General features: G+C 37.7%; 1 protein-coding gene and 3 non-coding genes across 5 annotated transcripts in view; 1 reads left to right on the plus strand and 3 right to left on the minus strand.

The window, feature by feature from the left end:
- ash2l (ash2 like, histone lysine methyltransferase complex subunit) overlaps positions 1 to 7,460 on the minus strand; it is a 30,993-nt gene extending 23,533 nt beyond the window's left edge. For both annotated transcript variants that reach the window (XM_028462153.1, XM_028462152.1), the window contains exons 1-5: positions 7,384 to 7,460; positions 4,156 to 4,222; positions 2,309 to 2,457; positions 2,144 to 2,232; positions 69 to 163 (exon numbers count right to left, since the gene is read on the minus strand). In XM_028462153.1, the coding sequence (XP_028317954.1) occupies positions 69 to 163; positions 2,144 to 2,232; positions 2,309 to 2,457; positions 4,156 to 4,222; positions 7,384 to 7,442 (459 nt within the window). In that variant the 5' untranslated portion in view covers positions 7,443 to 7,460. The remainder of the gene's footprint in view (positions 1 to 68; positions 164 to 2,143; positions 2,233 to 2,308; positions 2,458 to 4,155; positions 4,223 to 7,383) is intronic.
- Positions 7,461 to 8,311: 851 nt separating this feature from the next.
- trnag-ucc (transfer RNA glycine (anticodon UCC)) lies at positions 8,312 to 8,383 on the plus strand. The gene has a single exon. It is a non-coding gene; the product is annotated as a tRNA-Gly (tRNA).
- Positions 8,384 to 9,862: 1,479 nt separating this feature from the next.
- trnav-aac (transfer RNA valine (anticodon AAC)) lies at positions 9,863 to 9,935 on the minus strand. Its single transcript has one exon. It is a non-coding gene; the product is annotated as a tRNA-Val (tRNA).
- A 198-nt stretch (positions 9,936 to 10,133) lies between these two features.
- Positions 10,134 to 10,206, minus strand: trnav-cac (transfer RNA valine (anticodon CAC)). Its single transcript has one exon. It is a non-coding gene; the product is annotated as a tRNA-Val (tRNA).
- Between the last annotated feature and the right edge of the window lie 5,725 nt (positions 10,207 to 15,931).

Below are 15,931 nucleotides of genomic sequence, written 5' to 3' on the forward strand. Positions count from 1 at the left end.
ACAGCATCAGAACATGTTCCTTAATGTAATGTTTTAATAAAGAAAAAGCCTTCAGGCTGCAAACCCACTTTGTCTTTGGAGAACATAGTCTTCGGATGTTCGTCCTGGGTCCTTGAACGCCACGTCAGGTTGGCAAGAGCAGTGAGACACATTTCCTTTAAATCTGTAACACAATGCGTCGTCAGTGAGGAGACGAAAACAACAAGATGAACAATAATCATCTACTGATAGTCACAAATTTGGACTCATTGCGTGAAACTAATTGTTGAGTGAATCGTTACATCTCTAGTTTGTTGTGTGTTTTTCCCGATAGACGTGATACGTCACGTTCTCCCCCTGTCCAATCAGAGCCTTCCCAACCCCCAGACCTAAAGCGGAATTAAATAATGCAGAATAAACCAGTTTTCCATGTAAACCTCAATTCAGGAATAACTATTTCCATGTAAACACAAAGCAGAACACTTTAATTCCGAATGATTTAATTCAAAATAACTAATTCCGAGTTAAAAAAACACCATTTAACCGTGGCCACTGTAACAATACTGTGAATGTAACTGATGTTTTGTACAAAGAGTTTATATCTATTGCTAAATTCCAACTGTTGTCCCTAGTTGGACTTTGACATGAGATATTATAATAAATGCACTAAAATGTAAATGTAAAGATGCTAAAACGACATTGTACACACACACACTAAAGCACATACAATCATCACAACACAATATGAATAAAAGTTGGTAAAATTGTAATTGAACTTTAGTAAATGAGAACCTAACTGTAATTGACTTTCAGGGAAAAAATTATTGGAAATTATTTGAAATTGGGAAAAAATTCTGGTCACGGTAATTGTAATTGAACATGGATAATTGAAGACGTAATTGTAATTGAAAAATGTAATTGACCCCAACCCTACTAAGGACTGTGTCTGTCAAACATTAACATTAGCAATTATTAGACGTTTGCCTCTCATCAATCTGTAATCAGGGCGTCTACGCAAGAATGAGAACAATATTGGGGGGAGGAGAAGGAAATAAATCAGTTTAACACATGATGGGATCTAGCATTATTTAGCATGTTGAACTGTCACAGCTTTACTCACAGATGGCTGCAGTTATGGTCGGAAACGGACATGATCCAACTTTTTAGATTTTTAGAGTCAAAAGTAATCTGTTATGAGCGTCCCCCAGGGGTCAGTATTAGGTCTGAAACTGTTCATACTTTATATACACAACATATGCAAAGTTTCAAAACTAATAAAATTAGTTTTATTTGTAGATGACGCTAGTATTTTTTGTTCAGGGGAGGATTTACACCAACTAGGACTTAAGTAAAACCAAATTCATGTTATTCGGCAAACGCAATAAGAATATACAAGTACAGATACAAGTAGATGGGGTGGATATTAAACGAGTATATGACAAGTTTCTTGGGGTAATAATTGAGGATAAAATAAACTGGAAGTCTCATGTAAAGAAACTGTCAAGAAGCATTTCAGTTCTGAGCAAAGCAAAACATATTCTGGACCATAAATCACTCCACATTCTCTACTGTTCACTGATTTCACCATATTTACACTATTGTGCAGAGGTTTGGGGCAATACTTGCAAATGTACGATACAATCACTATCCATACTGCAGAAAAGAGTCATAAGCATGACCAAGCATGACCTGGTTTAAAAAGCGGAACAAACACATTGTTTTCACGAAGTACAGGGAGGAAGAGGGGCTTTAACAATCGCGTGTTTTCAAAAATTATTTATATTTGTTTATTTACTCTTTCTTTTTTTGGTATATGTAAATATGTATACAGAAGTTGTTAATGAAGTAGTGGAGAAGGGATAGGTTTATATAAGCCTTTGGTTCATCCTCCACCTTTTCGGACATGTTGGGTCTTATTAAAATTGTTGATTTGACTTTTCTTGTTGATTTGTTGTTTGTTTTTCAGTTTACTTTATTCTACTACTTGCATATGCTCGAAATAAATTCGAGAATCAGAAGCTATTTTTTTCCTTTTCTTCTTCCATCAGTCCATCTGCAGCTCTTCCCTCTCTCACACCCAGCCTTCCACATTGTGTTCTATTCACATTTATTCGCTGTATTTAAAGAATATATTTATTATTTTAGCATTCCTTGTGATACGTACTGGCCTGTTTGCGGAGGAAGTAGGTGTTTCCACTGTGGTGGCAGACGTTGCAGTGGAAGACGTAGTTGGTCATGAAGGGCAGGCAGGTTCTGTGGAGAAAGAGGAGGAGGAAGAGGAAGGTCAACATGGTCACAGAGTATCAGCGGCTCATTCAGTGGTACGTACGCCGTGTCAATTGCAAATGTGTCGGCGGTGAACCACTTGGTGCACAGAGCGCACTGCAGCTCCACCTCGCCCAGCTGCCTCCCGCTGTCCTCGTCACCAGAGCCCGTCAGCGCGTCGGCTGCCTCCGAACCACCATCACCGGACGGTTCCTGGAGACAGAAGGCACTGGTTATTATTATTATTATTGATCAGGGGTGTCAAACTCATTTTAGTTCAGGGGCAAAATACAGACCAGTTTGATCTCAAGTGGGCCACAGATTTTAGGTGGGAAAAAGAGCAATTATATCAGGTATAATTCACATATAAAGTATATCAGAGACCAACACCATCCATGCATTAAGTCACCTTAAACTTAAATTCACCAACATTTCCTTGGTATTATGAATAATTGTAATTTCCATCCATCCATCCATCCATCTCCATACCCGCGTATTCCCATTTATCAGGGTCGCGGGGGTCTGCCGGTGCCAATCTCCGGCTCTCATAGGGCGCTGGGCGGGGGTATAATTGTAATTAAAATTAGTAAAATAATTTAAGGAAATTTGCAGGTTTGTCGCTAAATGCTTGTTCATGTGGATCTTGTTGGGTTCTCTTTCTTTCTTACTATGAATTTTATATTGTTACGCACTTTGAGCTGACTTTGTAGTATTCTTATTTATAGTTTTTTTCATCAATTTGAGACTTAAAGATGACTACCAACATGAGATTTAAGCATGAGAAATTTGTAAATATGTATCCATATGTATTTGGAGGAGCTGAGACATCTACAACTGAGTTATGTAATGTTTTTTCTATGATTTTTACTTTTTCCTGTGAGCCGAATTAGATGCTCTAAAAGTCTATAGCTTATAGTCGTACCAACCATTGGTGGAATTTAACTTTCACCATTAAAGAGAAGGAGAAGAAGAGGATGGTCCCTCACATCATCTCAATAATTTACTCACAATATAGTCCTTCCAGAAAGAGGATCGTGGTTTAAACTAGGGATGTCACAATACAACTTTTTCACTTCCGATACGATACCGGTGTTTCAGCCTTGCGTATCAGCCGATACCGATATTAATCCGATACAATATCAACACGAATCATAGATACATTTATTACTTATTTTGTAGTGTAGAATGTTAGAAAAGCCTTGATCAAGTGATGTTACTCAAACAGAGAACAATAGTCAGCAACAGTAGGTTACTTTGTTGGAATGTGAACCACAGTCACCTATGGAAAGAAGTACTGGAGCGGAACATTTTAATCGGACAGCTTATATCAATAATTTTAGATGCAGTCCGATAAAATCCAATATTCGCTTTCTGGCTGATATCGGACCAATATCCAATATCAATATTGGATCTGGACACCTCTAGTTTAAAGTCTATTAATCCATTCATTTTCAAACCCACTTTGTCTTATTTCAGAGTCGCGGGGGACTGCCAGTGCCTATCTCTGGCTCACACTGGGTGGGCATTAGGCGGGGGTACACCCTGGAAAAGACGCCAGTCTATCGAAAGGCAACACTGAGACAAACAACCACTGCCAATCACATTTTCCCCTATGGGTAATTTAGGCTAAGTTCACACTGCCAGCATTAATGCTCCATTCCGATTTTTTGCTTAGATCTCAGAAGCGTGTAAGAGGAAAAGAACTTAAGCAGACGGGAAAATACGCGTAAGGCCAGATTTGAAAGGGAACGCCCACATTACAGGGTCACTCCACCCAGAGTGCGTAACTGGGATGGAGGCGTGCAGTGACTGACTTAAGTACGGGGGCTGCGCTGTTTTTCTGACTTATGCGCATGGGAGAATAGATCCTATAATGAATAAATAATATACAGCGACTCTGATGACACATACCATTCCCTCTTTGCTGTTGGAAGTTTCCGTCTCCATGCTGATGGGAGCTTCTCCAAATGTGGCTTCACTAAAAAACAAAAAGATTAAATATCAATGTCATATCAGCAGCACACCTACAGAAGGATTTATCAACTCAGTATCGTATGTGGAAGAGAACAACAAATAAAACATGTCGTATTAAGAATGTTTGGCTTGATTTTGGGACGTTTGATAGCTTTGGCCAAATGTTAAGTTGGCAACTACTGCCCTCTAGTGGTAAAGGTGTGACAGGACGGCACAAAAAAAAATATTTCTCTTCATTTTTGATCCGAAAGATGTATCGGAAATCATACTGTATAAAAGTTTTTTTTTGTTGTTTAAGGAAAAAAAAGGAAGTTTATAATGTCTCTGCTTGATTGTTTACATAAAATGTACTATAACTTTTCTCATACAATGTTGACCGATTAATAGGGATGTAACGATTCTTACAACTTCTGATATGATTCAATTCACGATACTGGGTTCACGATACGATTCTCTCACGATTTATTTCACAAAATGGGACTGTAGACAAATGATGACTGAACAATATTCCTTTATTTTTTTTGGGAAAAAAACTAGAAAATACTGTAATGTTTTCCTTTTATTTTTCATTGTCAAAAGAATCCCTTGATAAACAATACAATTTAACTAAAAATAAATCTTGAATGAAATAAATAAAGGAATAATACAAATGAAGAAGAAACCTATTAATTTAAATTCTGGTTATATCGTAAATGATGCGAAACTGCATGATAGTTTTTTTTATCTTTTTATAAGTGCAACTGAAAATGTATTTTGTGCCTTAACAATTGGACTTTAAAAAAAAAAAAAAAAAAAAAAAAAAAAAAAAACACTCGTCATTGCACTGTATTTAGGTCAGATATTTGTTTGGACCAGCAGAGGGCGCTGGTAACCCAGTGGTCGGTTGGCATACAGCTAATCTAGCAGTGAAGAAGAGATGCTATGCACTAGCAGACAGAGCTAATAGAAAAACGTGACTTTTACAGATATTCATGTAATATTACAGATATTCTTTCGGTGCTAAAGGGGTAAGGAATCATTTATGAACATGTTTAAGAGTAGAAGGCGGCCAGAAAGAAAGTAGTAGCAGATTCCGCCCACCGCCAACACTTCTGGATAAAAAAAGTACTGCGATTCAATTTTCACAGTATCGATGTGAACCGTAATACCTTTGAATCGATTTTTAACTGCCTTACGATTAATCGTTAAATCCCTACCGATTAAGTGTTGAAACCAACAGTGGTGTGCCAAAATATCGATACGATATATCGCCATATTTTGTCTTGCCATAAGCTATCGATTTACTGGCGTCAAATATGGATTTTTTTTCTTATTCTTTTTATATTGCAACATACAAAACATGACGAAAACATATATATATATATATATATATATAAACATGATACACAGAGATAATGCAGTACATACACAGTACAATGACACAATAGGTGAAGAGTGGATATTTACACATTTACAGCGTGTGCGTTAAGAAGAGCCAATGTGCAGTCTCCACTTTGTTTTACTTGGAATTCATGTGAAATTGATTGACAATGTTTTGTAATTCCTGTTAAATGGATTCAGTGCAGTCAATAAATTCTGTATTTGTTCAGTGACACAAATATTGTAATGTATCGTGGATGAAATGTCTTGCAATATATCGATTATTGCAGAATTGCTATATCGTGGTGTTATCGTGGGCAAAATATCATGACAGTGTCGTATCGCGAGGTACCTGGCAATACCCAGCCCTACAAACCAATAGCAAAGTATCCATAAAGGCAAATTTAACATGCAGCTATTTAAGTGGAAAGATGAAAAATGCAATCAAGGACATTTCTGTAAGGCAGGGGTTCTCAAACTTGGGGTGAGGACCCCGTTTGTGGTCGCAAGACACTGGGAGGGGGTTGCCAGATGCCTTCAAGAAACTAAGAATATGTTCTGAACAATTTGAGCCCATGTTTTCTTATTTTTACCCTTTTTCTGCAACTACACCATATTGTCATATTTTAACCTATTCTGGGTACCTCACGATATGCGATACACAGCTCACGATAACATTTATCTCACGATATTACGATACTGCGATTATCGATATATTGGTCAGAAATCAATCTACGATAATCTGACATAACAAGAAAAAAAAATTTTAAGTGAAAAAATACAATATTTATTTTATATCTCTGAAAGACAATACATTGAAAAAGTGTCCTATGAACAGTGACACTATTTTAGTGCAACATTTCTGTAAATAAGTGTCAACATACCAATGGAAAGAAATACGTATCTCTAATATTGCTTTCTGTAAACAAAAAATAGGGTATTTTTTTTTTAACAGTGACACATTACGGTGCAATATTCCAGTAAACAATATATTGTTTACTGGAATAGTAACAACATTTCTGTGAAGACCTACCTGCACATTTTAGTGGAAAAGCAGAAAAGATTTTGAATTTTTTTTTTTTTTTTTTTTTTAAATCGATACTTAGCGGGAGCATATCGATAATCAATCGTGCGGAAAAATATCGCAATATATCGCCGTATTGAGATATCCTCCCACTCCTATTCTCAACACGTTTTCCTACAATATTTTTTGCTCCTTTTAATGCATTTTCTCATTTATGCCACTTCTCCATCAAATTTTAATGTCTTTTCTGCACATTTTTTCACACTTTCAAGATATTTTCGGCACTTATAAACCAGGACATCTTTAGCCAATTTGTTTGATAGTCTGTGCAGTGGCTGTTTCCCATTCCTTAATGCCTATTATTTTATGGCATCTTTTCAGGTGATTAAAAGTCAAACTGGAAGATGTTTTAAATTATTTAGGAATCTTGCATCCCAAATATAGCAGGCGGTGGATGTGCAGACGCTGCAGATTCTACTGCACACCTATCAAAAATCGATGGTTATTGTAAATAAATGTATTTTTTTTTTTTATCTATTAGGTTTTAAAACACAGATTAGACTGCGCATTTTCGCATTGTTAGTTTCAACTTTTCACAAATAACAACCATTAAAGTCACTCAATGAATCAACACAGTGCTAACGTCAGTTAGCCTAGCCACTTAGGCGACGTCTTTAATACCTCAAGTAGACCTCGTAAACTAACTTCTTAATGACACACAGTGAGGAAAAATGTCTATATCTAAGCGGGAAGCAGTAATATTGCACACGAAGGGGACAAACCTGTCCGCAGCTTCGGGTTCTTCCACGGCGCTACTACCCGCCTTCACTTCAGACGCCATGATTCGTGTCAATATACAGGAGATATCGCGAGAGGACGCGGGATCGCGAGTTCATGACTTCCACAGCGACACCGCAGGTTGAATGGAGAACTGCACACAAAAAAATCCATATTTTTTCTTATTTTTATTATTTATTCTTGCTCTGACTTAAATTATGTTTTATTCTTATTAGAATATGAAGGAAAAGAAGAACATATAGAGGAAGTAGAATTATATATAACACACTCGCACGCACGCGAGAATGTGTTCTCTGATCCTGGTTGTTATAGTCAGAGGGGTGTTCCATAAAGCGGGTTATGTTCAAACTTTGAGTATGTTTGGGCTCAGATGAGGGAAACTTTGAGTATCTCATTCCTAACTTAGGGAAAGTCACTGAGATATTGATCTGCATTAAAACGTCGACTGACGTCTGTAGTAAAGTTCCTTGGAATAGGGTCCCACTTCTTTCTTTCTTTTTTGACATTTTTTTGGACGTTAAGATGAACCTAGAGACAATATTACATTAAAAATCAATATAAATCAAGCGGCAGTCAGTGTGTTTATATCCAGTGTAACGGGAGGACTCTCCATGCAGCCATCCTATGCTGTTGCCACGTCTCTCCAAACACATTTTATTCATATTATTACCCGCTCGGCACGTCACTGAAGCGATGAAGCGAGCAAAAAGTGACTAATCACAGGTGATTTAAGCCACTATAGTCAATGAAGTGGCGTTCAGTGTGAACGCACCTTTAGAACAGGCTCATATTCCACAAACACCGGCTTATTTCACCCATCAGAGTGAAGAAATCACTCTGTTCCGGCTGTTTTGGAGTAGTTCGTGTTACGATCCATTGATAATGGCTTTTTATCGTCTTTATTGCGCATCAGCGTTGGTGGTATAGTGGTGAGCATAGCTGCCTTCCAAGCAGTTGACCCGGGTTCGATTCCCGGCCAACGCAGTTACTTTTAATTATTAATTAGAAACGGCTGTCCATATCCTTTGGTTTATGTGTGTGTTTTTTTTTTTTTTTTTTGGGGTCCGTTTTTTTTAACTAATCCATGCATAAAGCATCAGTGCTGCAGTGCTGAACACGGCGCCTTCAACAACTGCTCCTAGTATAATTTAACTTCAAGATCCTTTTCTATTCAATCTCAATTTTTTTCTTTAGGTTTGTTTTCCACGAATCTACACATAATGCGTTCGTGCTGCAGTGCTCAGTATAGTAACTTCGGGACTTTGTAATGAAGTAAATAGTAATTACAGTAAACTTACCATTCAGAGAGACGAAGAACAACAAAGATGTTCCATTTAAATATTTCTATAATTCATTCCGTGTTCATTTTAGAGCGAAAGGTCAAATATTGCAGTTTCATTCCCAGACATCCCAGGAGGGGGCGCTTGGGACACTGTTATTACTTGTAAGATGCACTCACGTCTTTTGTCTTCAGGCGGGCCGACCGGGCTGGTAGTATATACCCTTAAAAGATGAAATACCTAGAGCAGAAGAGCCCCTGGGTGTAAGGGTTCGAGTCCTGCTCTCCCCAAACAAAAGAAATTGCGCCTCCAACACTCACGACAATCAGGAGATACCAGAGAACTGGTTGTTTTGACCTAAAGAAGAAACTGTCTCTTTTCACCCTCTTCTATCACCTCCACCCTGTCCTCTTTATCTCCTGGGGGGGGGACTGAGGGGGAATATACGTGATGAGTTAGAACTGTGTGCCACTCGGTCATCGGACGTCCGCCCGGGGCGGTCACTAATTTTGTCCATCTTTGTACTCCTTTTTATTTAGTTTTATAATAAACCTTTTTTATAAAATCATCAATGCCTCGCCTGGACTCCATCACTCAACCAGAGCAATAAATCATGTCTCCAAATGAGGTCAAACGCAAATTTGCCGTGACATGCCTTTTTTCTGATTGTGTCTATGTGGGAGGTCCACTTCAGGTTCTGTGAGATTGTTGATCCCAGCAACCTGAAAGCGTCCACGGTAGCCTCTGTCATCTCCACAGTCTTGAGCGGCTTCAGCTCCAGATGGTTCTGACTGCACCAGAGAGCCAGCTGTTCCACCTCCCGTCTGAATGAGACCGATGACGGTGGTGTCGCCTGCGAACTTCAGGGCCCTGGGGGGCGCCAGTGCTGAGTGACCGGGTGCTGGATGTGATGCTAACCAGCCTTACTTGCTGCTTCCTGTCAGTCAGGAAGTTGGTGATCCACTGACAGGTGGAGGCCGGCACTGTGTCCGGGATGATGGTGTTAAACGCAGAGCTGAATAGCTTTTTTGTGTACTTCTACTTTTTTGAGTACTTTCTAAAATCTGTAATTTTACTTTTACTCAAAGGGCCCACTTTTCTGTGCTTTAAACATGATAAAGTGTTATTTGGCTTCCCAGTACACTGCAGCAGCTATATTATCAAAAATAGAAAATTTCAAATGTGTTTCCGCCCGGTTTCGAACCGGGGACCTTTCGCGTGTTAGGCGAACGTGATAACCACTACACTACGGAAACTTGTGTTAAGACAATGCAATACTGTTAGCCTAAGTCTGGCGCTATCTATGGTAAAATTGGTTGCGCCAAGGTATGAGGTGACCCTTAAAGAGTATATATATACTATATAATATTGAGGTCAATCTAGTGAAGGTGGAGAAAGCATCTTATGAAAAATGTTTCGAAAACCTTAAAAAAGAGAAAGAAAAAGAAAAATAATGTTTCCGCCCGGTTTCGAACCGGGGACCTTTCGCGTGTGAGGCGAACGTGATAACCACTACACTACGGAAACTGATGACGAATAACAGTAAACCTAAGTCGGTTATAAATAGACGTAGAGGCTAAATCACCATAGTTATAAACGATAATCATCGTGTTGGGGACCCACCCGCTCACACAAAAGTTACATTTCTCTTATCCATATCCTTGGGTCTATATTTTTTAATAACAGGAACTTGTTTTTTTAATTTTTTATTTTGAAGTCCTCTCTCGGTGCAGCCCACATGCGCTCAGCTTTTCCCGGGCGATGTGAGGATCATAAATTATGCTCGCCTGCCTAACAAGCTAGACGCTATGAATATTAAGATGAATATTTAGTAGGCTATTGTGTCGGTTCACATTAGGCTACATAATTAACACTTGCAATAATTTATTTGCTAAATCACAAACAGGCAATTCCCAATTGCCTGCAGAAAAAGTAGCCCTGTGCCTTGTTGAAATACAACCAAACAGTCTTATTCATATTGTTGGTCTCTTTTTATTTACCAATTACAGTTTAATGCCTAGAAAGGAGAGGATGAGAAAGGAAAAAGAAAGGGAGCAGATATAAGCATCCACCAGCAGAAAGGAGGAAGATGAAGATGGAAGGTCAGAGTCAAGAGTCATGTTCACTGTTTAGGGCATTTTAAAGCTTAGATTTTAAAGTTGAACTGTTCCTCTAATTTCACTGAAATATCTTAAAAGCTGTCCACATTTTATTTTACACAAAGTGGTTTGGCTCTGCTAAATTAGGCATTAAGCTATTTTAGCTAATTATATTATTTTGTACTAACAAGTTATTTCTATGTTACAAGACTTGCAGCAATCTTGTATTTACCTTAATATGCTATATTCAACCTTAAAAGATAGGCTATTACTAAAACTATTATTTTTCTATTCTAGGCAGCTACAGCAGGAAAGCAGTAGGCCATCTACCAGCAAAGAAATTGAGATAGATTCATTTTCCGATTCATCTAGAGAAAAAGCAGAGTCCATAGCAGCACCAAGTCTATGCACAGTTACAGAATCAGAAGTGCTGTCTGATGACCAGAATGAGGGAGAATAAGAAAGGCATGATGTAGCAGCTGTATGTGTGTATGTGTATGCAATATCTAAGTAAGTAAGTAAGTAGTTTTATTTATAAAGCGCTTTTTGCAGATAAAATCACAAAGTGCTGTACAGAGTTGTGGTAAAAGTACAAGTGCAACACAATAGAATAATAAAACAAGAGTGCATAAATATCATAAGAACAGCAACATTAAAGGACAAATTAAAATCCAGTTAACTAAAAGCTTTACTGTAAAGTGTAGTCTTCAGCAGTTTTTTTAAAAGTGTCCACACAGTTGAGCTCCCTGAGAGACTGGTGCAGGTTATTCCAGAGTCTGGGAGCTACAGCCTGGAACGCCAGGTCTCCTCTGGTCTTAAATTTAGTTTTTGGGGTCTTTAGGAGACCCTGGTCTGAAGACCGAAGGCATCGCCCTGATGAGTAGGGGCACAACAAGTCCGAGATATATTTAGGGGCCTGACCATGTAATGCTCGGAACGTGAGAACTAATATTTTATATTCTACGCGAAACTTAACTAGAAGCCAGTGCAGAGTAGCAAGAATGGGGTGATGTGGGATGTTCTAGAAGCACCAGTTAAAAGTCTGGCAGCAGCGTTCTGAACGATCTGGAGTCTGTTTAGGGTCGACTTATTAAAACAAGTAAAAACAGAATTACAGTAGTCAATACGAGATGATATAAATGCGTGTATGACCAGTTCCAGATCTGATTTTGATAATAGATGCCTCACTTTAGAGATATTTCTCAGGTGGTAAAAACAGTTTTTAGTCAATTGACGACAATGTCCCTCCAAAGACATGGACTGATCAAAAACAACCCTAAGGTTTCTGAGGCTGGTTTTAACAGATGAGCCCAGATCACCAAGATAGTTTTTAAATAGAGGATGTTTTTATCAGGAGCAATGATCAGAGTTTCTGTTTTGTTTGAATTTATCTGGAGATAATTTGATGGCAACCAGTTTTTGATACAGGATATACAATCTAAGAACTCAGCTTGCCATAGAGAAAGACATCCAGGTAAATCATAGTGAGGTCATCAGACTCTTTAAAGACATGGCACCGAGGAGGAATGCGGCTTTAGAGAGTGGTAACGCTCACTCTTTACTCCAAAATGACACTTTGTACAATTCTTTTGTTCTGACAGGGGAAAAACACGACACTAATCTATCATTGTAGCTTGTAACTTGCTTAAAACCTCTTCATGTGCGTTCATTCCAAAGAAATAAAACAATTGTGATTGACTGATCAGTGCTATAGTGTGAAACTGTACCAGTTCAAAGGTCAAGTCATTTTTTATTAAGCTATTGACATGAATATGCAATTACATTCAACATGTGCCTGTAATGTTTATTCTTTATTTTTTTTAATTCTCACACTGCTATAATAAGGCAGCCGTCAGTTCTACATGCCACGTAAAGCGCCCTGATTTTTCACTGAGCACCTGCCCCCCAAAATGTCTGTGCACATCACTGCACTTAAACACACAAAACAACACACAAATACATAAAACACACATACAAAATGACTTCAAAGACACACACAATACCAACAAACATCCTGGAAAATAAACAAAATGCAAACATAGCACACAAGAAATAACTAAAACAGAATATGACTCATTAACTACACAAAATGCCAGGAGGAATTCCCAAAATAACAGATAAATACACAAAATGATTACAAAAACACATGAAATGACTAAAAACTCAGAATCCTGTGTTAATGATCAGATTGGTCATTATTACAAATGCTAAGATGAATGTTGATAATGTGATCAGACAATCACATTTTTGTGGCCCTGTTGTAATAAAAGTTGCCCATCTCTGATCGAGAACAAAGCAGGAGGTCCCAGTACCTCCCTATAGGGGGCAGTGTTATGCATATACAGTATGTTTAGGCTATTTCTCTTGTTGGCTTTACTTCAAAATTTTACACAAATTGTAACAGCAAATATATTTATTAATCGATTCATTCACAGGTTTTTCTTGAGTTTGAAGTTTCCTATTTGAAGTTGAAGGTCCTGCTTTTTTTTAATCATGACATAGCCTCATTCGTAGAAATATAATCTGTGCGCTCAAATGGTCAGTGAAGCTCTCTGATGTGATGGGATGTGGTGATGGCTCTGCAGGAGTCTGAAGGACAGTTCAACCAGCAGCTGTCGTCTTAACACTAAACAGAGTTAAAGTCAGCTCTGCTTTGAATTGAGAACAAAAACACTCTCTGTGGGAGTGGCTTTAAACACCAAACTGGTGCCTAATCTAATCTGTTCAGACTGAATTGATTGAATAAACACATAAGTGCACACTTTAAGAAGTAAATACGACATATTATTACAGTGATAACACACCAAAAATAATATATGCTGTTAGTCTACCACAACGATATATAGAAACAGATTAGGGCCAATTTTGATGGAGAAAATTATTTTGGGCAAATCAAGAACAAAGTCAAAATGTTGAGAATAAAGTTGACATTTCGAGAATAAAGTTGTAAGATAATGTCAAGATTAAGATTGAAATTTCAAAAATGAACTCAAAATACAATATTGTGATAAAAGTCGATGGTTTGCTAATTAAGTCAAATCTACGGAAGCTGACGAGGGCCAATTCACCACATGACAACAAACAAACAGCAGATCGTGCCCTTCTACAAAATGCCGTGTATCGATGAATCGTTGAACTATACTTTGAAGTTGGGTTTAATAACAGAGACTTTTTCTGTTTTAACTCAAACACAGTGTTGTAATCTCTTTAAATGTCCAGTATTATGCTATGTTTCACCCATCTCCATTTGTTCTAAGAACCCCAACAACCTAGTATTTGAGGTTTATTGTCCAAACGTGCATGTTTTCCGGAGTTTTAGCCTCTGAAAAGTAATTTCCATGACGCTCCTAAAAACAGGCTTTAACCTCTTCTGACCACAGGAACAGTAAACTTAAGATGATAATCACTTGTTTTGTCCAACCGCTGCGTCACATTGCGTCACAAACACGTCAGATCATGTCAAAGGCATTACGAGGTGGTATAACAGCTACTAAAAATGGAACTGATGGTGGGCGTTCACACTGCACTTCCGTTTATCTACATACTGGATTATCTATATACCGAATGTAAATATGTTATCTGTGGATAAAGGGACTAGTGGTTAAGGGAGAAGGCTTGTAATCATAGGCTCACTGGTTCTAATCTCCCTGGTCCATCACTGTGGGATGTTGATCAGTCCCTTATATTAACACTAACCCCTCCCAGGGCACTACACCATGGCTGCACACTGCTCCTCAGGGAGGGGTTGAATGCAGTAAACATATTTCGCGTATGTAGCTTTACATATATATATGACAATAAATTATAATGCATAGTCTATATCAGCAATTCTCAACTGGTGGGTCGGGACCCAAAAGTGGGTCACAGATCTGTACTGGGTGGGTCATGGACGGCTGGACAAAAATTTACAAATGCTTAATGCCTCTCATGTTGGACTTGTCTTTTATTTTAAAATAACCTTTTCTTTTGACAAGCATGCTTTAAAATGCATGTTGCAAGGAGAAATATATGGATTTATGTTTAAATATATATATATATATACATATATATATATATATATATATATATATATGTGTGTGTGTGTGTGTGTGTGTGTGTGTGTGTATGTTTTCAACAGCTATTTTTGAAAAACTAAATTTAATTGGTTGAATTCTAAAATAAATAAATAAATGGGTCGTGATTTAATGACCGTGGAAAAATGTGGGTCCCAGGGTGAGACCAGATGAGAACCCCCTGTTCTATATTAAACCGCAGTGTTTGTTTTAGCTGTGAGGTAGTTTGAGAGGGAGGAGCTCACATTATTATAAGGTAGGAGGAGCCAGGATTGTTAGTAGGAGGAGTTTACGCGTGGTGTTGACTTTCTTAGCAAGTCTTCGACTTTTGTCACGATATTGTATTTTAAGTTTGATTTTTTTGAAACTATACTATAATTAAACTTTATTCTCGAAATGTCAACTTTAATCTCGACATTTTGACTTTATTCTTGACATCCACTAGAACCAGGAAATAAGATCAACATCCACTTTAAAGGGAGAAAAGGTAAAGCGATGAACATTTGTTCCTTCAAACTTTGGAAAAGAAAACATAAAAAGTCTTTTAGAGGTGCAGGTTTACTACAGAATCACGAATGTATGGAAGCCCGTTTCCGCCACTAAAAAAAATAAAAAATCACCAAGGAAAGTCATAATTATGAATTAGAAAGTCATAATTATGAGAAAGAAAGTCATAATTATGAGTGAGTAAAGTCATAATTATGAGAAAGAAAGTCATAATTATGAGTTAGTAAAGTCATAATTATGAGTTAGTAAAGTCATAATTGTGAGATAGAAACATTTTTGGTACATCCATCTGTACCCATGGCACTGACCAGAAATCTCCATGTGTTGTTCAATAAACTGCTACTTCAGCCACATCAGTTTTATCCTTTTGATGCCAGAGCCTCTTTTTGCTTAGTATCTTTTCAAGGTTGCGTTTACTCAGCATATTTCTATGTGAATTTGGAAGCAAACAAAGTATTTCATCATTTGTAAAGCCCCGTCTAAAGTAGTCTTTGATAGTCTTATCAGCATCTCTAGTGTCAGCTACTCACCACATGAACAAGCTGCTGTAAATGTGTTTAAGTATCTCATAATTATGACTTTTTTCCCCTCATA

The sequence above is a fragment of the Gouania willdenowi genome, chromosome 12 (genome assembly GCF_900634775.1).
Source record: "Gouania willdenowi chromosome 12, fGouWil2.1, whole genome shotgun sequence".
Classification (NCBI taxonomy): Eukaryota; Metazoa; Chordata; class Actinopteri; order Blenniiformes; family Gobiesocidae; genus Gouania; species Gouania willdenowi.